Source organism: Lissotriton helveticus, chromosome 10 (assembly GCF_964261635.1).
Source record: "Lissotriton helveticus chromosome 10, aLisHel1.1, whole genome shotgun sequence".
NCBI lineage: Eukaryota > Metazoa > Chordata > Amphibia > Caudata > Salamandridae > Lissotriton > Lissotriton helveticus.
Genome location: NC_136071.1, coordinates 1,217,102,712 through 1,217,127,711, shown reverse-complemented (window position 1 = coordinate 1,217,127,711; position 25,000 = coordinate 1,217,102,712). Strand labels below are relative to the sequence as shown.

The following is a 25,000-nucleotide window of genomic DNA, read 5'->3' as shown; positions in this document are numbered from 1 at the left end:
CAGCCCACCCCAGACCCACGGCCCACCCCAGACCCGCTGCCCACCCCAGACCCATGGCCCACCCCAGACCCATGGCCCACCCCAGACCCGCAGCCCACCCAGACCCGCAGCCCACCCCAGACCCGCAGCCCACCCCAGACCCGCAGCCCACCCCAGACACGCAGCCCACCCCGGACCCACGGCCCACCCCAGACCCGCAGCCCTCCCCAGGCCCACCCCAGACCCGCAGCCCACCCCAGACCCGCAGCCCACCCCAGACCCGCAGCACTCCCCAGACCCGCAGCCCACCCCAGACCCGCTGCCCACCCCAGACCAATGGCCCACCCCAGACCCATGGCCCACCCTAGACCCGCAGCACTCCCCAGACCCGCAGCCCACCCCAGACCCGCAGCCCACCCCAGACACGCAGCCCACCCCGGACCCACGGCCCACCCCAGACCCGCAGCCCTCCCCAGGCCCACCCCAGACCCGCAGCCCACCCCATACCCGCAGCCCACCCCAGACCCGCAGCCCACCCCAGACCCGCAGCCCACCCCAGACCCGCAGCCCACCCCAGACCCGCACCCCAGACCCGCAGCCCACCCCAGACCCACGGCCCACCCCAGACCCGCAGCCCGCCCCAGACCCGCAGCCCACCCCAGACCCGCACCCCAGACCCGCAGCCCACCCCAGACCCACGGCCCACCCCAGACCCGCAGCCCGCCCCAGACCCGCAGCCCACCCCATACCCGCAGCCCACCCCAGACCCGCAGCCCACCCCAGACCCACAGCCCACCCCAGACACGCAGCCCACCCCGGACCCACGGCCCACCCCAGACCTGCAGCCCTCCCCAGGCCCACCCCAGACCCGCAGCCCACCCCAGACCCGCAGCCCACCCCAGACCTGCAGCCCACCCCAGACCCGCAGCACTCCCCAGACCCGCAGCCCACCCCAGACCCACGGCCCACCCCAGACCCGCAGCCCACCCCAGACCCACGGCCCACCCCAGACCCGCAGCCCACCCCAGACCCGCAGCCCACCCCAGACCCGCACCCCAGACCCGCAGCCCACCCCAGACCCACGGCCCACCCCAGACCCGCAGCCCGCCCCAGACCCGCAGCCCACCCCAGACCCGCAGCCCACCCCAGACCCGCAGCCCGCCCCAGACCCGCAGCCCACCCCAGACCCGCAGCCCACCCCATACCCGCAGCCCACCCCAGACCCGCAGCCCACCCCAGACCCGCAGCCCACCCCAGACCCGCAGCCCACCCCAGACCCACAGCCCACCCCAGACCCGCAGCCCTCCGCCCTCACCTCACACTTTGGAGCCGCCACTCTTCTCCTGACAAAATTCCCCGGACAGAAAGATGCCAGAGACACACGAACATGGGATGAAATAAACGAATACACACAGACCCATCGGTGAGAAAGGTTTCTTTTATTTAAAGTTACAACATAATTAAGCTCCATAAAACTAGTAAACTGTGGTATTCCGGGTCATTTTCTTCAGAACTCCAGGTATGAATCGACTCGTAGTGGTAATACTTCGGTATCGTAAAGGGTATGTTAATATGTTTTTTTTCTTGAAGGGCATTCGAGGAGAAAGAAATGATTACGCGCGTATGTTTCACAATTCTCATATTTGTCTCCTGAGCTCTGAGCTGGTGTTTCTTGAACGGTTTTCGATTCGACTCGAAGCCGCACCGTGGACATCGGAGCGGACGGCAGAGAGCCGACGGTAGCCCCCGTGGAGGCAGGAGCCGCGTCCTGGCCCCCAAGGGTCCCGGTGCCGACAGTGAGGGCCCCCAGCGCAGCGCCCAGAAGCTCTAGAGGCGCTGGAGGATGAAGACAGGGGTCCCAGGAAGGTGGGGACGACAGAAACCACAAGTACAGCTCTTGACTTTGGTGACTTCGGTGAATCCAGCCATTTTTGGAGATGGGTCCGGACTTCTTTACTTCTGCTTTTGTCCTGGCCGCCATTTTGCTGCTGTTCTCGCTGTTTTTCTCTCTACCCTGACTCGCCATCTTGTCCATTCCCTCGTTTCCCCCCTGACGATCCTCAAATGTTTCTTCCCTTTTCTGATTTCTCTTTTCTCCATACCCTGGAATCCCTCCCCCCTCCCATGGTGCTGTGACCCCACTTAATGCAACTCTGCTCTTCTATTGGTTTTTTTTTTCCTGGCCTTGACCGGATAAAATCTGCAACGTGTATATATATATATATGTGTATATAGAGATAACACTAATCACTAGTATAGGTAGACATTTGTACTTTTCTGACTCTTGGAGTATATATATATATTTGTTTCTCTTCTTTGTGTGACTTTACATCTTGTACATTTGTGTTTTTTTTCTGTTTCTATCCTCTTTGTAACGCATGTAATCCTAAAGCCTTGTGTTTTGCAACTGGTTCTTATGTAAAGCGCTCGGACACCTTCGGGTAAAGTTCGCGCTATAGAAAATCGCATAAATAAATAAAATAAATAAATAAAAACGTAGATGTTGCTATCGTATTGCAATAGACGCAGTAGAGGGGGTGCCTGGCAGGGTTTGGCTCGCGGCCAATCGGAGGAATAATGTAAGAAATAAAATTATTTTCACAAAAGCGGCCAGGCCAATCGGAGGAATAATGTAAGAAATAAAATTATTTTCACAAAAGCGGCCAGGCTGCATAAAAGCGGCTGGCACGCCTGGCCCGTGGAGTCAGCACCCTGGCAGGAAGGCTTCATACCCTTCGGTCGGAGACCCCCGCGTCCACGATGCCTTTCCTTCTGCGGGTGCGCGCCCTCCTTCCACTCCGGGGTCGTCTCTACGACTGCTCCCTCCAGCTGCGGATCACCTGGGGCCCTCACCCGCCACATCTGGCAGAGGCTGTGATCGAGGCGCGCCTGCAGCAGCTGTGCCTCCGGGTGGGAGTCAGTCTGCTGCGCGGAGCCCTGGCCCTCAGCCTGAGGCTCGTGATCCCAGGGTATGGGTCTGTCAGTCTGTCCTGCTGACTGAAGCCCAGGAGGCACATATGAGAATTGAGAAATATATCAAGAAAAAATATATATAAATATGAACATACTATAATGTTGAAAAAAATATATATAAAAGATATAAATATGAACAGTATAATAGAGGAAAAAATATAGAAATATGAAAATACTATAATAGAGAAAAAAAGGTATAAATATATAAATATGAACAGTATAATAGAGAAAAAATATAGAAATATGAAAATACTATAATAGAGAAAAAAATGGATAAATATATAAATATGAACAGTATAATAGAGAAAAAATATATAAATATGAAAATACTATAATAGAGAAAAAAATTGATAAATATTAGCATACTATAATACAGAAATATACACGCGTAATCATTGGTTCCTCATTGAATACCCTTCAAGAAAAAAAAGAAAAAAGAAAATACCCTTTACGATACCGAAGTATTTCCTCTACGAGTCGATTTATACCTGCAGTTCTGAAGAAAATGACCCGGAATACCAAAGTTTACTAGTTTTATGGAGCTTAATTATGTTGTAACTTTAAATAAAAGAAACCTTTCTCACCGATGGGTCTGTGTGTATTCGTTTATTTCATCCCATGTTCGTGTGTCTCTGGCATCTTTCTGTCCGGGGAATTTTTGACAGGAGAAGAGTGGCGGCTCCAAAGTGTGAGGTGAGGGCGGAGGGCTGCGGGTCTGGGGTGGGCTGCGGGTCTGGGGTGGACCTGGGGTGGGCTGCGGGTCTGGGGAGGGCTGCGGGTCTGGGGTGGGCTGCGGGTCTGGGGTGGACTGCGGGTCTGGGGTGGACTGCGGGTCTCGGCTGCGGGTCCGGGGTGGGCTGTGGGTCTGGGGTGGGCTGCGGGTCTGGGGTGGGCTGCGGGTCTGGGGTGGACTGCGGGTCTGGGGTGGACTGCGGGTCTGGGGTGGGCTGCGGATCTGGGGTGGGCTGCGGGTCTGGGGTGGGCCTCTGGTCTGGGGTGGGCTGCGGGTCTGGGGTGGGCTGCGGGTCTGGGGTGGGCCTCTGGTCTGGGGTGGGCTGTGGGTCTGGGGTGGGCTGCGGGTCTGGGGTGGGCTGCGGGTCTGGGGTGGGCTGCGGGTCTGGGGTGGGATGCGGGTCTGGGGTGGGATGCGGGTCTGGGGTGGGATGCGGGTCTGGGGTGGGCTGCGGATCTGGGGTGGGCTGCGGGTCTGGGGTGGGCCTCTGGTCTGGGGTGGGCTGCGGGTCTGGGGTGGGCTGCGGGTCTGGGGTGGGCCTCTGGTCTGGGGTGGGCTGTGGGTCTGGGGTGGGCTGCGGGTCTCGGCTGCGGGTCTGGGGTGGCTGCGGATCTGGGGTGGGCTGCGGGTCTGGGGTGGGCTGCGGGTCTGGGGTGGGCTGCGGGTCTGGGGTGGGCTGCAGGTCTGGGGTGGGCTGCGGGTGTTAACATGAAAATAATAACATGAAACATGACATTTACAAATGAAATTTGAAAACTACCTATTGAATTGCGATAAAAATATGTTGATATGCCGAAAAGAATGCTTCTTATGCTTTTATTTAAAAAACGGTATCATGACAAAACTTTCATATATTAAAAAAATGAAAAATATATAAAATTCCAATATCAGTTTTTGACTTTGTAGAATGGATGTGCTTACCTTAATTGTAATTCACCGTGCCCAGCTGCGTCCTTCCGTGTTATTGTAAATTCCCTGCCAGGGCTCTTTATCCTAGATACAGGGGGCCGTTCTAGCAAAACACAGCGTCCATTTCAAACAAGCGCCATCGCGTAGAAATAATTGTATTTGTATCGCTCTTTTTTTTCTGACTTTTCATGTGCAGCACACATAGAAATTGGGAACAGGTTTAGAATTAGGCTCAGCGCAGTATTGTGTACTTGGAGGTAGACCTGTGCTAGCCTCAGGTAGACACCCTTGCACTCTGGTGCAAAGCTGTGTGTGTGGCACTGAAAGAGAGCTTGGATTAATGTGTAAAGTGACATTTCTGCTCACTTAGGGGCAGATTTACAAGCCCCTTGCGCTTCTTTTACGCTGCATTGCATCACTTTTGTGAGGCAGCGGCGGCGCAAATGATGCGCCATGGTGTGGGGTATTTACAACATGACGCATCTGGGAGATGTGTCACGTTGTAAAGCCCTGTGCCAGAAGGAGAGTAGCGTGCCATATGCCTTACATACAGTTCATTGCTACCCTTTCCTAGTGATGCAGCTTAGTAAGGTTTATATTGGAATAATAATAAGGCAGATCTCCTGTTAGGTATTGTTGGACTTGGGCCCTTAGGGCAGGTTCACCCCTAGACTTTTTGCGTGAAATGGTGACCTGGCAATGGTGATTTTTGGGTTCTGCGTCCCAGTGGAAAGTGCGTGCGCACTCCGAGTGCATGTGGTGAGATAGGCCTGCCCGCCCATAGGAATGCATGGGGAATGTATGTGTCCCTGGTAGTTCCTGATGCGTGGGGTGTACAGGCTTGAGTCTGGTATGTGTGAACTCGTGAGAATGAATGCTGCGCAACGATATGTGCGGCTTGTATGTGTCTAGTGGGGAAGTATCATTCCTAGACATGGCTGTACGTGTGCAGTGAGGGTGCTGGAGCGTGATTGGCTGGAGCTGGCTGGCATGCCAGGCTCCAGGAAGTCTGGATGGGTCTGCCCGGTGGTGAGTGTGAGATTAGCATGAGTGATGTGTGGGAGGAGTGTACCTGTGTCCTGGATGGGCTGGGTTTTCCCCACACAATGCTGGCTCCGCCCCCCTGTGGTGTGTCTAATGACCCAAGCCCTGCCAGTGAATAGAGAGGGTGGTTGAGGTAAACAGAGTACTCAAGAACCAGCTGCGACTGGTTCCGCCCCCACCCTGCACCTTCAGACAAAGGAATGTACTGTATAAAAATGGGTCTGTGTCCCCACAGAAGTTGTTCTTTTCCTGATCCTACTTGAGGGGGCTGCTGCTGCTGGGGCCAGGAGGAACCGCCACTTGGACTGCCTCCCTGCCTGGAGGGCCAGTGAGCTGGCCCCTGGCCCAGCCTTGCCCCCCCTGCCTGCCTAGGAGGACTTTTGCTGGACTTTGTTGTCCTATAGCGCCTGGGGGCGCTGCATTTGATTGATAGCGCTGGGAGCGCTTTTCTTTCCCCTTCTAGCGCTTAAGAGCGCTTTATTTTGCATTTAGCGCCGGGGTCGCAGCATTTTTGCCCTGTAGCGCTTGGGAGCGCTGTGGCCCCCCCTCTAGCGCTGGGAGCGCTTTGTCTGCAGAGGCCGGTGCCCACCCGGCATTGTCCGCCCCAAGCGAAAGCCACCTCGCTTATTTTTGGATTAATTTGCCCCCTGGCAGGTGCCCACCCTGCCAGGGACCTGGCCGTTATACTTTGAGTTTACCTCGAGGGAGCCCACTCCTCGGTAAACTCACCCCCCGCCTAGAAGTGCCGAAGACGGGCCGCCGCGCTGCCCGCGACGACCTGGAAGTGTTCCGGCCGGCCGGCCAATCACAGCGCGGCCCCGGGAGAAGCAACCGGAAGTCCCGCCTCGCCGCCGGGAGAGGAGAGCCCAGCAGCGAGGAGAGGCGGTGGAAAGGTGCAGGCGGGGCCCCGTTGCGGAGAGGAGAGCCCCGCCGCCCACAAGAGGGAGAAGTGTGGGAAGGGAGCCCCCGAGGGGCGGGAGCTCCCGTGAAGAGCCGCCGGGCAGAGGAGACAGCGCGAGCCCGGTGAGTGTCTGCAAAAGGGGAGGGGGCAGTCGGGGCACATTGACGGTGCCCGCCCCTCCCCTCCAGTACGAGGCCCCGAGTGGTTGTGAGCCCGTGAGGCTCCAGGCGGCACTTGTGCAGAGCCCCGAGGGGCTCAAGGGGCACTTGCGGAATCTCGAGTCCCCCAGAGGGGGGGACTCCCACCAAAGGCGCCCCACGTGTTCGCGGGTCCCCCGTGAGGGACCCCCCCGCCCCAGAGAGGCGGCACCTGTTACTAAGAGCCCTAGTGAAAGGCTCGTGGGGGCCTTACCAGTTGTTGAGCCTGTCGAGGCTCCAGCATCCCGGGACATTCTTTTAGAGTCCATGAGGGACTCCAACGTACCGGGCATTGTGTGTTGAGCCCTGAGAGGCTCAGAGGGGTGCATTTTGATTTCGTGAGTGCCCACCTCATGAGTTAAGAGCCCAGAGAGGCTCAGGCGCCACCATTGTTGTTTAGAGCCCTGTGAGAGGCTCAAGGTGCCACCTATGTTTTAAGAGCCCAGAGAGGCTCAAGGGGACAGTTGTTTTCTGCAGAGCCTGTGAGGCTCCCCCATCGTGTTGGCCCCATCATTGTGCTACCCAGTTGCCCAGCACTTTGTGGGCAACTGCTCCGTTTAGGCCCCCCTGACATTGGACACAGGGCGTCCTAGCCCCAACAAGGCCAGAGGGCCTAGGGACAGTCACAGGTGGTGACTTACGTGAGTTTGGCGCAATTGTACTTTTTCTGCACCTCTGAATGTGTTTTTATGCGTCATGTGCCTTGTCCTTACACCTCTGAATGAATGTTATGCATTGCATCATGTGTTATGGGGAGAGGTGTGGCGCCGCGGCCAGGGCGACTGACGCTGGAATCTGGGGACCTCGGTTCGATCCCCGGCTCCGGCGGCAGGTTAGCCCAGCACCATGTGACTCTCGGCAATAGCTCGCTTAATCTTCCCGACGGCCCCCAGCGCCTAGAGACCCTTACGGGTGATTGTGCGCTTTACAAAAATGTGGACTTTACTTTACTTTACTTTATGTGCTTACACCCCTACAGGTACTGTAATACTTAGGTGGTTGTTTTCTCCCTAGTACAGGTGGTGCTAGTGAGGTCCTGGTTACCAGTAGTTACTGGTTGTGTTATATTTTTGTGCTACAGTGATTTACATTTTAAGTGCTATTTCTGAAAGTGTTACTTCTGATTCCTGACAGTGGTCCAGGTGGCCCTGTCTTGTACATATCCCCTGTAAATTCTGCCCGTGCCTCTGGCACATTGTAAAGTGTGTGTTTTATCCAATGTGTTTTGGTGTAATACAAAGGCTATTTTTATATAACCTTGTGTGGAGTTTCCTTTGTGGTGGGTCCTGGGTGTTGTTGCTGGGGTGCGTGCGCAAATACTTAACTTACATCGCCTCCAAGTTTAGCCTTGCTGCTCGCGCCACGTTACCTAGAGGGTGAGCAGGGGTTATCTTGGCGTGTAACTCCCTTGCCCTGACTTGGGAATGGTGGTCTCTGACTGACTTTGGCGAAAGCCCTGGCCAGCCAGGGATCCCATTTCCAACATTGGCGGCAAGCGGTGAGGATAAGGATTTGTGTTTGCGTTGTACCACAGTAGTAACTGGCCACGCCACAAAACTCTGCATTTTAGATGACCACATTTTAGGGGATTGTTTTTGAAGTTTCATATTTTCTTCTCCTGAAGGTATCCATTGTGTAATTGTGTCCAGTACATTTGTCCCCCACCCTGCGCCCAGAGTCGGTACCTGTGTCACTTGTGGTCAGGTTGAGGAATCAGGGGTGGTAGAAACTGCCTTACCAGTCCGAGGGGAGGGTTGTGTGTGGATGAATGGTGTGTGGCACTAGGCAAGTGAGTGTGAGTTCCCTGGAATAGAGAGCTTACTGATACCTTGTGAATTGTGTACTCCTGTGTTAGCTCAGACCCCTAGGTTCCCTGTGTAATCTCTTCTCTAGAACGTCCGCCAGAATGGAGCCTGCTTTTGATTTCTGTGTTCTGTTTAGATACAGTATGGGAGAGTTGGTAAGGTTCTGTGAAGAGAGAGACATAGGGGTGGATGAGTCAGACACTCAGTCCGAACTTAGGAGCAGCCTGATCCTGTGGCAAAAGGGTCAGTGGGATCTTGAGCGCAGTGAGGAAAGGGCCCGGGCTTCACACCAGGAGGGTGGTGGGTCTGTGGGGAGCCCTGAAGATTCAGAAGAGGAGGAAGAAGATGACAGCACCTGGACGCCAATAGAGAGTAGAGACCCCATAGATAGGGAGTCCCTTGCTGGGTCCAGCGTAGGAGGCAGCGCCTCATCCCTTTACCTGTCCCCAGAGGAGCTGGAAGATAGGAGGAGAGAAAGGGAGCACCAGCTGGCTTTAGAAAAGCTCAGGTTGGAGCATGCCCAGTCTATGGCACAGCTGGGCATTAGAAAGCAACAGCTAGAGACCGAGAGGGTCTTAGCGCAGGAAAGGATAGAGGAGGCTGAGAGGGCCTCCACCAGAGGCGAAGTAGCTCTGGAGGGTAGACTATCCCCTGCGCGCAGTGTTGAGTTTCTGGGCTCCCCAGGGAGGGTTGAGTCCAGTGGTGGCAGCTATATAGAGCCCAGTGCGAGCAGTCCCAGTCCCAGTTCCCCCAGTATGGTACCTGTTTCCCCAGAGGAGGAGTTAAGGTTGAAGTTCAGGGACAGTAAGAAACTGTCTCACCAGTCTTGGGAAGATTTTGAGGACGAATGTTGTGGGACACTGTTTGATTGGGTAAAGGTTCACACGGAAGATGATTTTGACATCTTTTTTGATCTGATTGTCAAAGAGCACCTGCTCAGTTGTTGTTCACCAGGGTTGCGCACACACCTGTTGGGGTGCGGATTGTCTGAGGCATGTGAGCTTGCAGATGAAGCAGACCGCTGGGAAAGGGCCAGAGGTTCTCTAGAGTCATTAGGGAGTGATTCCAAAAGTAGTGGTTCAGGGATCTTCTAGCCCAGCGTGGTGGAAGAGGCTCAGTGTAGCCCAGCTAGGTCCCAGGATAGCGAGGAGGGTGTAGGGGCTCACTGCCTGGCTCAGTGGAGCAGGAGTGAGGGGGAGACCGAGGTTCCCCAGACGCCCGAAGCCCTGCCTCAGGACTTGGATGGTTTCTGTAGGGAACACCAGGTTGGTGACCTAGGCTGTCCTGTTAGTCCATTTGAGGAGGATCTCCTAGTGAGTAGAGGACCTGGAGCGTCTGTAACCAGAGCTCCTGTGGTTCTAGAGGCTGGCAGTACCGCTCCGGTAGGGAGGGTACAGGAGTCCAGCGTGAGGAGTGATTGGGGGTTGAGTTTCCCAGTGGATGCACCAGTGGACCAGGGACTAGCCAGTTGGGCTAGATCTTCTTGGGGGGACCCGGGTGGCGCCACTTCTGGTCTGGGGGATCGTCACGCACTGTCAGGTGGACAGAGGGCGGGAGATCTGCGCCAGACAGACAGTCACACAACAGATGTGTCATTTGTTAGCCTCAGGGGGATTGTGTGTGAGTCCCCAGAAGTCCTGGAGTGCCAGGCAATTGTTCCACCGAAGGATTTAGACCAGAGGTTGGAAGGCCAGGTTCAGGATCAGCCTGACCTGAAGGGTAGGATGACTGTAACCAGTGTCCTGACCGGTTCTTCTTCCAGAGGAACTTCTCCAGGTGGGAGAGGGCAGACCTCTGGAAGGGGGTGCAGAGGGTGGGAGAGCCCACCTCTGACCCCGGTGCAACCTGAGTGGATAAGCCCTGGGTTGGAATGGCGTTCTAGGTGTACCCCTCGCCGGAGGAACCCTAGAAGAAGAGGTAGGGGGAGGAGAGCCTTCCCCGAGACTCCTGGTCCGCCTGAGGTTGTAGGCCCTAGGCTGGAGAACCAGTGGCAGTCTAGTCCTGTCTTGCAGACAGGAAGAGTGGAGAATGGCTCCTATGGGCCAGGGGTTACTACCCCCCGCATTGCGAATAGGCAAGGACCAGTGGCACCTGGGTGGCCCAGGGCCTGGTCCTGGCCGCGGACAGCTTGGGAGTACCAGTGGGGTAGCCCAGTTGGTCCAGACAGTGTGTTGAGAAGGAATCCCATGGGTTCACCGTGGCGTAGAACAGGAGGGTGTCCCTGCAGTTGCGGGCCCGCGTCCGTGTCTGTGTTCTATCGCCCCAAGCAGGGAAGTCCATCACGGTGTTGATTGGTCTCCCCTGCGTTTTGGCTGGAAGGGGGTTGTGTTGGACTTGGGCCCTTAGGGCAGGTTCACCCCTAGACTTTTTGCGTGAAATGGTGACCTGGCAATGGTGATTTTTGGGTTCTGCGCACTTTCACTGTGTCCCAGTGGAAAGTGCGTGCGCACTCTGAGTGCATGTGCTGAGCTAGGCCTGCCCGCCCATAGGAATGCATGGGGAATGTATGTGTCCCTGGTAGTTCCTGATGCGTGGGGTGTACAGGCCCGAGTCTGGTATGTGTGAACTCGTGAGAATGAATGCTGCGCAACGGTATGTGCGGCTTGTATGTGTCTAGTGGGGAAGTATAATTCCTAGACATGGCTGTACATGTGCAGTGAGGGTGCTGGAGCGTGATTGGCTGGAGCTGGCTGGCATGCCAGGCTCCAGGAAGTCTGGATGGGTCTGCCCGGTGGTGAGTGTGAGATTAGCATGAGTGATGTGTGGGAGGAGTGTACCTGTGTCCTGGATGGGCTGGGTTTTCCCCACACAATGCTGGCTCCGCCCCCCTGTGGTGTGTCTAATGACCCAAGCCCTGCCAGTGAATAGAGAGGGTGGTTGAGGTAAACAGAGTACTCAAGAACCAGCTGCGACTGGTTCCGCCCCCACCCTGCACCTTCAGACAAAGGAATGTACTGTATAAAAATGGGGCTGTGTCCCCACAGAAGTTGTTCTTTTCCTGATCTTACTTGAGGGGGCTGCTGCTGCTGGGGCCAGGAGGAACCGCCACTTGGACTGCCTCCCTGCCTGGAGGGCCAGTGAGCTGGCCCCTGGCCCAGCCTTGCCCCCCTGCCTGCCTAGGAGGACTTTTGCTGGACTTTGTTGTCCTATAGCGCCTGGGGGCGCTGCATTTGATTGATAGCGCTGGGAGCGCTTTTCTTTCCCCTTCTAGCGCTTAAGAGCGCTTTATTTTGCATTTAGCGCCGGGATCGCTGCATTTTTGCCCTGTAGCACTTGGGAGCGCTGTGGCCCCCCCCTCTAGCGCTGGGAGAGCTTTGTCTGCAGAGGCCGGTGCCCACCCGGCATTGTCCGCCCCAAGCGAAAGCCACCTCGCTTATTTTTGGATTAATTTGCCCCCTGGCAGGTGCCCACCCTGCCAGGGACCTGGCCGTTATACTTTGAGTTTACCTCGAGGGAGCCCACTCCTCGGGAAACTCACCCCCGCCTAGAAGTGCCGAAGACGGGCCACCGCGCTGCCCGCAACGACCCGGAAGTGTTCCGGCCGGCCGGCCAATCACAGCGCGGCCCCGGGAGAAGCAACCGGAAATCCCGCCTCGCCGCCGGGAGAGGAGAGCCCAGCAGCGAGGAGAGGCGGCGGAATGGTGCAGGCGGGGCCCCGTGGCGGAGAGGAGAGCCCCGCCGCCCACAAGAGGGAGAAGTGTGGGAAGGGAGCCCCCGAGGAGCGGGAGCTCCGGTGAAGAGCCGCCGGGCAGAGGAGACAGCGCGAGCCCGGTGAGTGTCTGCAAAAGGGGAGGGGGCAGTCGGGGCACATTGACGGTGCTCGCCCCTCCCCTCCAGTACGAGGCCCCGAGTGGTTGTGAGCCCGTGAGGCTCCAGGCGGCACTTGTGCAGAGCCCCGAGGGGCTCAAGGGGCACTTGCGGAATCTCGAGTCCCCCAGAGGGGGGGACTCCCACCAAAGGCGCCCCACGTGTTCGCGGGTCCCCCGTGAGGGACCCCCCCGCCCCAGAGAGGCGGCACCTGTTACTAAGAGCCCTAGTGAAAGGCTCGTGGGGGCCTTACCAGTTGTTGAGCCTGTCGAGGCTCCAGCATCCCGGGGCATTCTTTTAGAGTCCATGAGGGACTCCAACGTACCGGGCATTGTGTGTTGAGCCCTGAGAGGCTCAGAGGGGTGCATTTTGATTTCGTGAGTGCCCACCTCATGAGTTAAGAGCCCAGAGAGGCTCAGGCGCTACCATTGTTGTTTAGAGCCCTGTGAGAGGCTCAAGGTGCCACCTATGTTTTAAGAGCCCAGAGAGGCTCAAGGGGACAGTTGTTTTCTGCAGAGCCTGTGAGGCTCCCCCATCGTGTTGGCCCCATCATTGTGCTACCCAGTTGCCCAGCACTTTGTGGGCAACTGCTCCGTTTAGGCCCCCCTGACATTGGACACAGGGCGTCCTAGCCCCAACAAGGCCAGAGGGCCTAGGGACAGTCACAGGTGGTGACTTACGTGAGTTTGGCGCAATTGTACTTTTTCTGCACCTCTGAATGTGTTTTTATGCGTCATGTGCCTTGTCCTTACACCTCTGAATGAATGTTATGCATTGCATCATGTGTTATGTGCTTACACCCCTACAGGTACTGTAATACTTAGGTGGTTGTTTTCTCCCTAGTACAGGTGGTGCTAGTGAGGTCCTGGTTACCAGTAGTTACTGGTTGTGTTATATTTTTGTGCTACAGTGATTTACATTTTAAGTGCTATTTCTGAAAGTGTTACTTCTGATTCCTGACAGTGGTGCAGGTGGCCCTGTCTTGTACATATCCCCTGTAAATTCTGCCCGTGCCTCTGGCACATTGTAAAGTGTGTGTTTTTCATCTAATGTGTTTTGGTGTAATGCAAAGGCTATTTTTATATAACCTTGTGTGGAGTTTCCTTTGTGGTGGGCCTTGGGTGTTGTTGCTGGGGTGCGTGCGCAAATACTTAACTTACATCGCCTCCAAGTTTAGCCTTGCTGCTTGCGCCACGTTACCTAGAGGGTGAGCAGGGGTTATCTTGGCATGTAACTCCCTTGCCCTGACTTGGGAATGGTGGTCTCTGACTGACTTTGGCGAAAGCCCTGGCCAGCCAGGGATCCCATTTCCAACAGGTATAATTTGGCCCGTGACATTCAATGGGTAAAAATTAGTACCAAAACTACGGTCTACATGTTTCAACCTCAGTGTGAAAAATCACAAGGCTTTCTTCAGGGCCAACAATGACACGATCTGTAATCTGTAAAGACAAGAACTGATGACAGTAAAAGACTGTTTACTGTCATCTGTTCTTGTCTTTTACTGATTACAATTCCTTTTCAGAGCATGCTGAGAAGGTAAAACCGTAAGTGCACCTTAGCATGTGCATACCTCTCGTGTCACTGTTGGGCATGTGGTGCAAGTGTGGTGCAAGTGTGGAAAGGAGACGCAAAGGGCTTGAGATGGGGAGGCAGTATTACACAGGCCACGCCACTCTGGCATAACGAGCGATTGGGTAGGCTGATCTACTCGAAGGGATTTGATCACTGGGATCTCATTGGTATATCCAAAGTGGGAGATATGTGGAAGTCAGGCGATATCATTCCCTTTTCACAGCTGCAAAAGGATTTCAAGCTGGCGGGCTCTGAGTATTTTCGTACCCACAAATTAGGCACGCTTTACTCGCCGTGCTCCCCAGAGGAGAGTTGCTCCCCGAGTCCTCCTCATTCGAGGATAGAGTGCTAGACGGGAATTTGCTGGAAAAGGCCATATCATTGATTTATAAGAAAATTATCAATAACATGTCCGATACCCTGGTTCAGTTAAGGGCCAAATGGGATCATGACGTAGTGTAGTATGTTTATCTAGGGATCTGTATTGATACTCCTATTTCTGACCCTTGTCCGGTTAATAAATCACTAATATCCATACAACGGCACAGAAACCCGTTTTCAGATTAAGTCATAGCGCATGCTGTCACATTAAGCAAGCACTATTCCTCCAGCCCCCTAGAAAGCACACCGAGTTCTCAAAACAAACCAAACCACCAGCAGACCTGGGAAATCCCCCGCAGCTATTGTTTTGATTTCGTTCGAGAACTCCTGTAAAGAATGCAAGAACGACCAGTTCTTATGACATCCTTACTGACGTATTATGTCCATCCTTATGTCAAACTCGGCACCTTTCAGGTATAAATATACCGACGCTGCCCTAAGCAAAGACACGGTGGTGATGAGCTTGGAGCAGTGCTACTTGCCGGAGAGCCCAGCTGATGCAGGAAGCCCACGGACGCTGCCCCTCCCTTTTGACGCGCTGAGAGAGACGCTGTCTTTTCTCCTCCCGAGAAATCCAGCCTCCGGCGTTTCCGGCTTGCCCTCGCGGGTGACTGGGATACCGAGTCCTGAGAACGAGATACCAGACCTCCTGCTTTCTATTACCCAGGTACGGAACTGACTAAACCCTTACAGAGAATTCTTGAGTCAGATTCTTGGCAAACCAAACTTAACTTAAACTGCTACTTACTTACTCCCTCCCATGTATTAGGCTTAGGTCAGGTACACCGGGGTAGGCGTATTTAGAAGCACCAGTTGAGTACGTTAGTCAATGTATATTTGTCTGTATATATTTTATCTATTTTAAAGTATCACATGGCTAAGAAACCATATCCATGCTTTTACACTATTATTTCATAATACTCCTTTTACTGTATATCCATGAAGCTCCCCTAAATGTGAAATCTTTTGGAATTTGTGTTGCTGTTGCCTAACTATGTGCCCATTTGTTGGCGCGAATTTTTTCTCCTTCTGTTTTTCTTAAATGCTATACTGCGGTATGCCCCTAGCCGGGCGGGGGGAGGGGTGGGGTTCTTGTATTCCGTCTTCTTGCTGGTCTGTTTTATCCCCACCCAGACACAGCTACTGTAATGATTCAGTATTGAGAGTCCGCGCCCTGCCCTGTTGTCATTTTGTAAATTTTTTCCATTCACAATCCCTCCTCCCTCGGCTCCGATCCGGGTATTTGGTGCATATTCCTCCTCCCGGGGCACGCCCGCAATCCGGATCGAGTGTATGGATAGATGGGAAGGGAGGGGTGGCCTCCTTTTGATTTAAAAACAGCGGGAATGATGCCGGACGGTTATTACCACGGCTGCGGATGCAATATCGGATGCGGAAAAGATTACCCGAAGGTGAGCTTCTGATCCCTGAGATCTCGATTTTGAGCCCTTCTATCTCCCAGGCCCTCCTTTATCACTAGTATATCCGCTCGATTAAGGTATTTGTTCCCTCTATACAAACTAACTAACTCGATCATGAGCTAGTATTCGCACGCTTGAATGAGCCTCTGCCTTTCCCTGACATCGAGCGATTAAACAGGGGATAATTTCACCTTCCACCTACAGATATCCTTTATGAATGTTTTTATGCTTGAAATTCAACCTGTTCTAAAACATTATTATGGAATATATTGTTTTCCATGGCCTGTGTTCTTTCCCTGCTTGACAGACACCGGGATTTACTGTGTCTTCAAAACACCATGTTAAAACATATCATTTTTCGCTGTTCTCTTCTTTAAAAGAGGGCTTCAGCTGCGTGGCGAACAATTGCTCCCGGCACTGTATGGTGCTGGGGGTTGAGACTGCCGCGGAACAAGTTGTCTCTCTGAGTAAGGAAATTGCTGACCTAAAAGCAGATATTTTGGGAGATAACACACTTACCAAAGCTAAGGAGGCCGTAGATAACTTATAAGCAACCATCAAAGAATTTGATATAACAGCCCAAACCAAGAAATTGGAAAAGCTAGCTAGAGACCTTAGACTTTTTGATAAAAAAACTGTGTACCCGTACTTGCAGCCCGACTACTATAAGCAGGATAACCAGGGGCGTTTCACCAACCGTACTCATAGTGGCTACAGAGGAAGACATAATTTTACAACATTTTCCGATTCCTCTTACAGCTCTGGGAGTGACGTGGAGGCAGGACCCAGTTCTTCTTACAATTACCCACCTCAAGAGCTTGGATATCAGCAGTACCCTGCTCAATTCCAGCACTCTTTTTTAGATCAAGGCCGCGGACAATGGCGGCCCCCACGAGGACGTGGCAACCCTCGGATGAGAGGTCAAGCGAGAGGTCAACAACAACAAAATCCTGGCGGTTGGGAAGGCAACAGAGGCAAACAGCAGAAACAAGTCACCTTTCGCCCCGAAGTTCACGGAGAAATTTCGACCAGGAGGAATACCTACAGGTGGTGAACCAGGCATCCATCCAAGATCAGACTGGGGAACCAACCACACCTAATAGCAGTAGGTCATCCCCCAACCCTGTGATCAACATCTCTAATCACAATCTAGACGAAGAAGAGATCAAAGTTTTGAGCAGAGGTCTTTCCTATGTTCCCACGGCTCCACCCAATACATTTCTGCTGAAAACGGAACTATACAGATTTTTTAGGAAGATTAGGTTAAGATACTATTTCCGAAATCAAACTACTAGACAACGTAGTTCCATCACCGGCCTCAGAGAACCCTCCACTTTCTTTCCACCCACTTATGCCATGAGCCATAAGATTTTGGCGTTTGAAGAAATTGTGACCTTTGCAGTGGACCGTACATTGGACCAACGTAAATTTGTCAGATTGAATTTGCCCAAAACAGAGAAAAAGGCATTAATGGAGCTGTGCAACAACAAAGAGCTCGTCATCAAGCCCGCCGACAAAGGTGGGGCAATTGTCATTCAGGACCTTTGTAAATACAAAGAAGAGATCTATAGACAATTGTCAGATGGAGTAAGCTATCAGTTATTATCTACTGACCCCTCACGTGAATTGGCCACCACTATTCTGGCAGCCACACAAAAAGGATTGGATGCTGGCTTTCTTAGTGAGCAGGAATTCAAATTCCTCAATCAAAAGTTTCCACGACTTGCTACTATATATACCTTACCTAAGGTACATAAGAACCTAGAGAGTCCCCCTGGCCACCCAATCGTGTCAGGTTGTGGGTCTATGTTAGAACCTTTGTGCAAATATGTTGATTTTTTCCTAAAGCCGATTGCTCTCAACACTAAGGCGTATCTTCGTGATACCACATAAACTATTAATCTCATTGACGAAAGACCATTCAACCCAGGAAGTGAACTCTTGGTGACGTGCGATATTGTTTCGCTTTATACCAGCATCCCTCAACTTGATGCTTTGGAAGTGATGAGACAAGCCTTAGACAAGCGACCGGCACCTGTCCAGGTTCCCACAGACTTTATACTCGAGCTGCTGAGTATTGCCATGAGACAGAATTTCTTTATTTTCGAAGAAAATTTCTATTTGCAGACGAAGGGGGTAGCCATGGGGGCTACCTTCGCTCCGAATCTGGCTATTATTTTCATGGATCATTTTGAACATTAATATATTTTTTCCACTAATAACCCTTTTCAGAGTAGCCTGACTTTGTGGGTCAGATACATAGATGATGTTCTGTGTATCTGGGAAGGCAGCAAAGAACTACTTCTTGAGTTTCACGTTTGGCTCAACTCCAGAAACCCCCATATCCAATTCACGATGGATTCAAGCAATGAGAAGATTCCATTCTTGGATATTTCGATCTATGTAGATGACAATCGGTTACAAACTACTTTATTTAGGAAACCAACTGAGCGAAATTCCTTACTGCAATATGGGAGTCATCACCCCCGAGGTTTCAAAGACAATCTCCCAGTAGGCCAATTTCTTAGAATTAGGAGAAATTGCTCCACCCGTGGAAATTACATCCAAGAATCTGAGGTTTTAAGTGAGCGCCTCATCTCCCGAAGTTACCCCGCTAGAATGGTGAGACGCGCAAGGAAAAGGGCCTGGTACAATCCACGCGATATTCTGTTGAATCCAGAAATTACCAACCAATCGGAAATGGACCGGATCATCTGTGTAACCACTTTCTCCACACGGAGCAATGAAGTCAAACGTATTATCAACAAGAATTGGTCTCTTGTGTCGGATGAGATACAGCAAACGCAGTTCCCTCTTCATTCTTTTAAGAGGGCCAAAAACATACGGGACATGGTGGTCCACTCGTATCTGAAACCCGTCAGTCAACCGACTCTTACAAGTTTGTGGAATCTGCCTCCATTGGTGGGACATTATAGATGCGGTACATGCTCAGCATGTCAAACCACTATTCAGACTAAGACCTTTGACCGGAAGGACTTACAAGTTAAAACATCACACGAATTGCAATTCGAGTTGTTTGATCTACATTGTCCAATGCCCATGTAGACAGGTATATGTGGGTCAAACACAACAGAAGATTAAGTCACGCCTATCGTCCCACAGTAGCCGGTTACGCTGCAATGTGGCGGGTGCCCCGCTAGTGGAACACTGGCAAAGGGCTGGGCATGCTGTCTCAGATTTGAGATGGTTTGTCATTGAAAAGGTCTCTCTGGGGAGAAGAGGAGGTAATGTCTTGACAGTACTAAACACCCGTGAATCTAAATGGATGTCCCTCTTAGACTCAATCAAAAATGGCCTTAACGAGCAAGATAGCAGTTTGGCACAGTTGCCGGCCCTGGGTTGATGGGGTTACAGAGATCCATCCTAAATTAGATGGGGTCACACACCCTGTAGGTTTGGTATATAAGATAACGAATCCTAATGGGAATATGCTGATGCTCAGTGTGCTCCTGTACTATCTCAAAATACTTTCCGCCATATTCTGGGCTCCCACGATAAGCCACCCGCCTTCAACCTCATGTTTGAGAGTTGCGCGGACATTTAGAATTATGCTGGTAGTATCTCCCTCAGGATTTGGCTTATAATGAATTTTGTAATAGGAATATGCTGATGTCTGTATGATCCTGTTTATACCATCTTAACATAAAATGTCTTTTGTTCTCATTTTGGGCTCTCACGAAAAGCAACCCGCTTTCAACCTCATGTTTGAGAGTTGCGCGGGTATTTGTAATTGTGTCACGATCTCCCAATTGAGTGTTCGTAAATGACCAGTATAACTTTGGGCAGACTCCGGCATGCATTAGTAAAAAAAATCTTTTTGTTATACCGTTATCCGAGCCCGTAATGAATCACACAATCAAACAATTATTGAAACTTATTTTCCTCCTGTGAGATGGTTACACGAAGACCACACTATCAAGATAAAAAATTCTTATTGTGTGGTCTATGTAGTAGCAATCGTATAGTTCTCCAAGTAACTCTTCCCTTTCCCTTAATGGGATTTTTTATCTGACTCCGCCCCCTAAACTCCGCGTAGCGGGAGTTGCGGAGTTACTGTCCACGGACACTTTTGATCCCATGGGGTATGTGTTAAACAGTGCGTTTTTTTGCAATTTACCCTGGTAATTCACTATCCTTTCCCCTGACCGTTTTCTCCAGTTCCCCATAGATTTATCCGTTATCGTGACTGACGGTTTGGCAGCACGAATCCCGCCGGTTACCAGCTATCGGACACAGGCTGATTACCCGATTACGTGGCACCGACGAGTGTTTTTTGAAAGACGGTTGGACTATTCCGCCCCCGTCGCTCTTCATTTACACACAGGTATGTTATGCTTTTGTAATTGGGTAAAACATACCGTGTGTTTCATATAATTGAAGAGTGCTCTGGCTATCGCTAGCCCTTGACATGGGTCTGCCTACAATCATATTTGCCCATGCAGAGTCCCCTATTAATATCATACTTGGCCTCAGCTCAATACTTGTATAACTGACAATAGACTCCTTGACCCCGTATGCCATACTGGGGCCTTGTATTTTTCTGTGGATAGTTTTAAAGTATTAGATAGATCCTTAAATCCAGTGATTTTTACCCACTAGTTCCAGCATTCGAGTAGCTTCCCTGACCCCCCCTTTTTTGTACCAGAATATTCAGGTCTTGATAAAGTAATTTGGTTTTTTAACCAGTAGTACATAGACGATGGGAAGGCCGCTTGACCACTGGTTGTCCTCTCTCTCCTCTGCAGCTTTTGCGAATTAATTACGCTGTGATCGACCTGCGACTACCGCACAGTCCATCCTATCTCCTCGTCCTGAGCCCAGTTGGGCCTCGACTCCATGGTAATTTCTTCAATTATCATTGTAATTCTTCACCATAGTCTAACTTATAGGGCTATAGTGTAATATCACATTGTTTAATTAACATTTACCAATCTACTATTAATTTGTCTGATAGGATTGCCCCAATCTTCCTGGTTGCATATGTCCTGATGAAGACCCCGCCTAAGGATTGAACGTAGCCTACACATAAGGGTCGAAACGTCGACGGCTTTCTTCTTAGACTTCCGGCACAAGCCCTCTGCATTCTCAAATTGACTGTGTGTCCGCTGAAAGTTTCTTTGTCAAAATATCTCTTCATTGTATGCCCTGATTTTTGGGCTTATGTATTTGAATTATTATGATTGTGTTGGTAACTTTTGTACTCATCACCTGTTTTCTTAACTGTGTTTACCTTTTCCTTGACCTTACACTTCTTCGAGCACTTCCCCTCCCCTTTCCCTCCTTTGGGGCTAAATGTTTGATTTTGCAACTACCTCATGGTATTGATAATAAATTACAGTACCTTGATTTCTCGTGCATTTATTGTTTTGTTAAGTTGTCTAAATAATAGTTGATGTGTGTTAGACACAACACGTCTCTCTTGCGGGGACCCCACCTATATGTATCACTCTTCTTTAAAAGGCCTCAGTATTTACTGTGTCCTGATACGTTCTTTGTTAAAATATATAGGGGCATATTATCAAGGGGTTTTAGCTCCGCTTTTTTGGCTTTAAAAGCCAAGAAAGCGGAGATAAAATTATCCCTATTACCTAGCTGTCGCTAACACCAGTTAGCGACAGCTAGTAGGAGATAGTGACCATCTTGGGCCCCGCTTTGCATGTCAGTGATATTTATCACTAATGACATGCAAAGTGGGCGTGCCAAGATGTTAGCGACTGGAAACAGTCGCTAACATCGCTATCTCCTATTACCAACGTTTGGAGATATTTGCGCTAAGCGCGAATATCTCCATAAACTAACACCTGCCCTGAGCAGTTCTTAGCCATGTTATCCAATGGGAGGTGGATAACATGGCTAAGAGCATTAGCTCGGTAATGCATGAATATCGCTGACTTTTCAGCGATATTCATGCATTGCGGCCGTTTTTTATCGCATTTGCGATAAACCTTGGTAATACCAAGGTTTATCTGCGGTAAAAATCGCCGCATCTTAGCGGTAACATTTTCTCTCTAACCAAGCAATAGCGATAATTATCGCTATTGCTTGGTAATATGCCCCATAATTCTTCACTGTTCATGTTTTTAGATCCTTGGGACTGAATGAAGTTGGCCCGCCCTGGCTGGGCTTTTACATCCCTCGTGTACACGATGACTATCGACCGCTAGGAAAGAAAAAACGTTGAAGCCTGAAATACGTTCGACCGGTAAGTGTTTTATTAGGGTTGTGAACGCGAGACTAGGATGTTGACTATTGAAAGACAGCATTGTGGCTATCCACCATCTCAAATAAACGTCCTTATATATATCCCCAGGTGCTTGTCTCGCTGCATTAACAGCTGGAAGGTGTTATAAGAAAGTAGCCCAGGTATCGCAGGGCCCATAGGTAAGACCCTTCAGAATCAGAAGTCGTTGTTGTGTTTTCCAACTATTTGAATTTCCTAAATCTAACCCCCAAAAAATGCTGGGGCAGATTTATGTTAACTGGCGCATCCCAGGGATGCGCCGGTTAACATGCGCCACAGTGCGCCACAGCTCCGCCACCCATGGTGCGCCGCATTTACAATGCGGCGCACCATGGGGCAACAACGGCACAGATGCGTGACGCATCTGTGCCGTAAAGGTGGCGCATTGCTGGAGTTGCGTCGCAAGCGCGACGCAGCTCCAGCAAGGCTCGGGGGTGCCCATCTCAACAATGCTGCGTCAAGACCTACGCCTGCTTCAAGCAGGCGCAGGCTTTTGACGCAGCATTGGCCTGAAAGTGACTGAGTGAAATCTCATAGATTTCACGCAGCCACTTTTGCGAGGCGCACCTGCCCCGGAACGCCCACCCTGCGCCGGAACGCCCACAAGCGGCGCAGGGCTTTACAACGTGACGCATCTGCCTAGATGCGTCACGTTGTAAATCATTCGTAGGGATGCGCCACGTTTACGCCGCCTTGCGTGACGCAACAGCGGCGTAAACGTGGCGCAAGGGCCTCATAAATCTGCCCCGCTGTTTCCCTGTCCTAAAGTAAAGTAAAGTCCACATTTGTAAAGCGCACAATCACCAGTAAAGGTCTCAAGGCGCTGGGGGCCGTCGGGAAGATTAAGCGAGCTATTGCCCAGAGTCACATGGTGCTGGGCTAACCTGCCGCCGGAGCCGGGGATCGAACCGTGGTCCCCAGATTCCAGCGTCAGCCGCCCTGGCCGCGGCGCCACACCTCTCCCCTCCTACGCCAGAGCGCCCTTGAACTTGCATTATTGTTCGACTAAATAGACGGTATTTCATCAAAAGTACGTAGATTGTTCTGCCTGTGCCGCTCTACAATCAAGGTATATATTCCAGTTTTAAGGCTTAGTAGATTGTGCACACCCAAACTAGAAATGAACCAACGGGTGGTTACAAATACCTTAGCACCCATGTTTGCCGAACTCGGGCTTTCCTTTGGATTATTCTTAATTGTATTTAGTGTCTGGTCTAGAACTCTTTCTAATTCTCCTCTTCTTGGATGAATGTATTTTTGTTTCATTGTTGGGATTCCAGGTATTTAAGACCCTATTGGGCTTATCATGTATCAGAAAAGGCATCGGTTTTGAAATGCCTTGAATTAGATGCACTACTTTTAGCTCGCTTCAATGTTTTCTGTGATTTGAACTATAATTTTGCACAATATGATGGTAAATAGGATAATCATGAAGTAATGTGATGTGATTTTGTATATAAATAACATGTTATGTACATAATAGTGCCATCCGGTTTGAAAAACAAAAAAGCAAAACGAAAATGCAATTGTATAAAATGAGTTTAAAAGATGTTTCTCTTTTGTTCATCGCAGAATTGTCACGGCTGCAATAAACTGAGTTGCCCCGTTGTGGCCCCCCCTTCGTATACATGCCCTGATGAAGGTGCCGCCGTAGATCGGGCTTGGCACCGAAACGCGCCTTGGCGTGGTGAACATCGGTCCTGCTAACAATATCATATCTCCCCCCAGCATGTTGCTGAGAGGATACTGCAGGACAACCTCAGTGTAATTGTCTGCGATAGGCCGTGAGGTCCTTGGATTGTGTGAATGTGGATGGATGAATCGAATGTGTGAGTATGACCTAGTGGAATGAGTCTGTAAATATGAATGAAAGATGAGAGGGTGCCCGGGGGCTATGTATTTTTCTTAACTGTAAGTGCAATATTGTGTTATGTATTTATTTAAACGATGATGTCTTTAAACACTCTTTTTCATCATTTTGTTATTGTGAAAAATGAAAATAAAAAATATTTATTCTGAAAGTGCGTCAAAAATTCAATGTGCAGTCCGTGACAAGTGAGCTCGAAGTGGTGCATGTTATTAGTAAAGGACTCTTTGTGAGCCTCTGAATTGAACCATATAGGGCAGAGTCTTTGTTCTCTGATTTGGATTTACTTATCACCCCTCATCAGCCAGGCTAGCTTGAAACAGGTATCCCCCAGGAGCAGAGTGACATATCAGAGAGGCGGTGTCCAGTGTCAGCAGTGTGACACGTCAGAGAGGTGGCATCCAGTGTCAGCAAAGTGACATGTCAGAGAGGTGGCATCCAGTGTCAGCAGAGTGACATGTAAGAGAGGCGGCATCCAGTGTCAGCAGTGTGACATGTCAGAGAGGCGGTGTCCAGTGTCAACAGAGTGACATGTCAGAGAGGTGGCATCCAGTGTCAGCAGAGTGACATGTCAGAGAGGCGGTATCCAGTGTCAGCAGTGTGACATGTCAGAGAGGCGGTGTCCAGTGTCAGCAGTGTGACATGTCAGAGAGGCGGTGTCCAGTGTCAGCAGTGTGACATGTCAGAGAGGTGGCATCCAGTGTCAGCAGTGTGACATGTCAGAGAGGCGGTGTCCAGTGTCAGCAGTGTGACATGTCAGAGAGGCGGTGTCCAGTGTCAGCAGTGTGACACGTCAGAGAGGCGGTGTCCAGTGTCAGCAGAGTGACATGTCAGACAGGTGGCATCCAGTGTCAGCAGTGTGACATGTCAGAGTGGCGGTGTCCAGTGTCAGCAGTGTGACATGTCAGAGAGGCGGTGTTCAGTGTCAGCAGTGTGACATGTCAGAGAGGTGGCATCCAGTGTCAGCAGTGTGACATGTCAGAGAGGCGGTGTCCAGTGTCAGCAGTGTGACATGTCAGAGAGGCGGTGTCCAGTGTCAGCAGTGTGACACGTCAGAGAGGCGGTGTCCAGTGTCAGCAGAGTGACATGTCAGACAGGTGGCATCCAGTGTCCGCAGTGTGACATGTCAGAGAGGCGGTGTCCAGT

The 25,000-nt window shown here is 51.3% G+C and overlaps 1 protein-coding gene and 2 long non-coding RNA genes across 4 annotated transcripts; all 3 read left to right on the top strand.

The window, feature by feature from the left end:
* Positions 1-1,396: 1,396 nt before the first annotated feature.
* On the top strand, positions 1,397-19,266 carry LOC144784969 (uncharacterized). The gene is made up of 2 exons (XM_078664092.1): positions 1,397-3,645; positions 14,719-19,266. The coding sequence occupies exon 2, from the start codon at positions 16,605-16,607 to the stop codon at positions 17,616-17,618; it is 1,014 nt and encodes a 337-aa protein (XP_078520218.1). The 5' UTR covers positions 1,397-3,645; positions 14,719-16,604; the 3' UTR covers positions 17,619-19,266.
* A 45-nt stretch (positions 19,267-19,311) lies between these two features.
* LOC144784970 (uncharacterized) lies at positions 19,312-21,092 on the top strand. 2 transcript variants are annotated; one of them, XR_013601728.1, is made up of 3 exons: positions 19,312-20,070; positions 20,492-20,585; positions 20,701-21,092. It is a non-coding gene; the product is annotated as an uncharacterized LOC144784970 (long non-coding RNA). The 2 variants fall into 2 exon arrangements; XR_013601727.1 differs by having other exon boundaries at positions 19,312-20,585.
* Positions 21,093-21,565: 473 nt separating this feature from the next.
* On the top strand, positions 21,566-24,208 carry LOC144785701 (uncharacterized). The gene is made up of 3 exons (XR_013602028.1): positions 21,566-21,948; positions 22,057-22,127; positions 23,560-24,208. It is a non-coding gene; the product is annotated as an uncharacterized LOC144785701 (long non-coding RNA).
* The last annotated feature ends 792 nt before the right edge of the window (positions 24,209-25,000 follow it).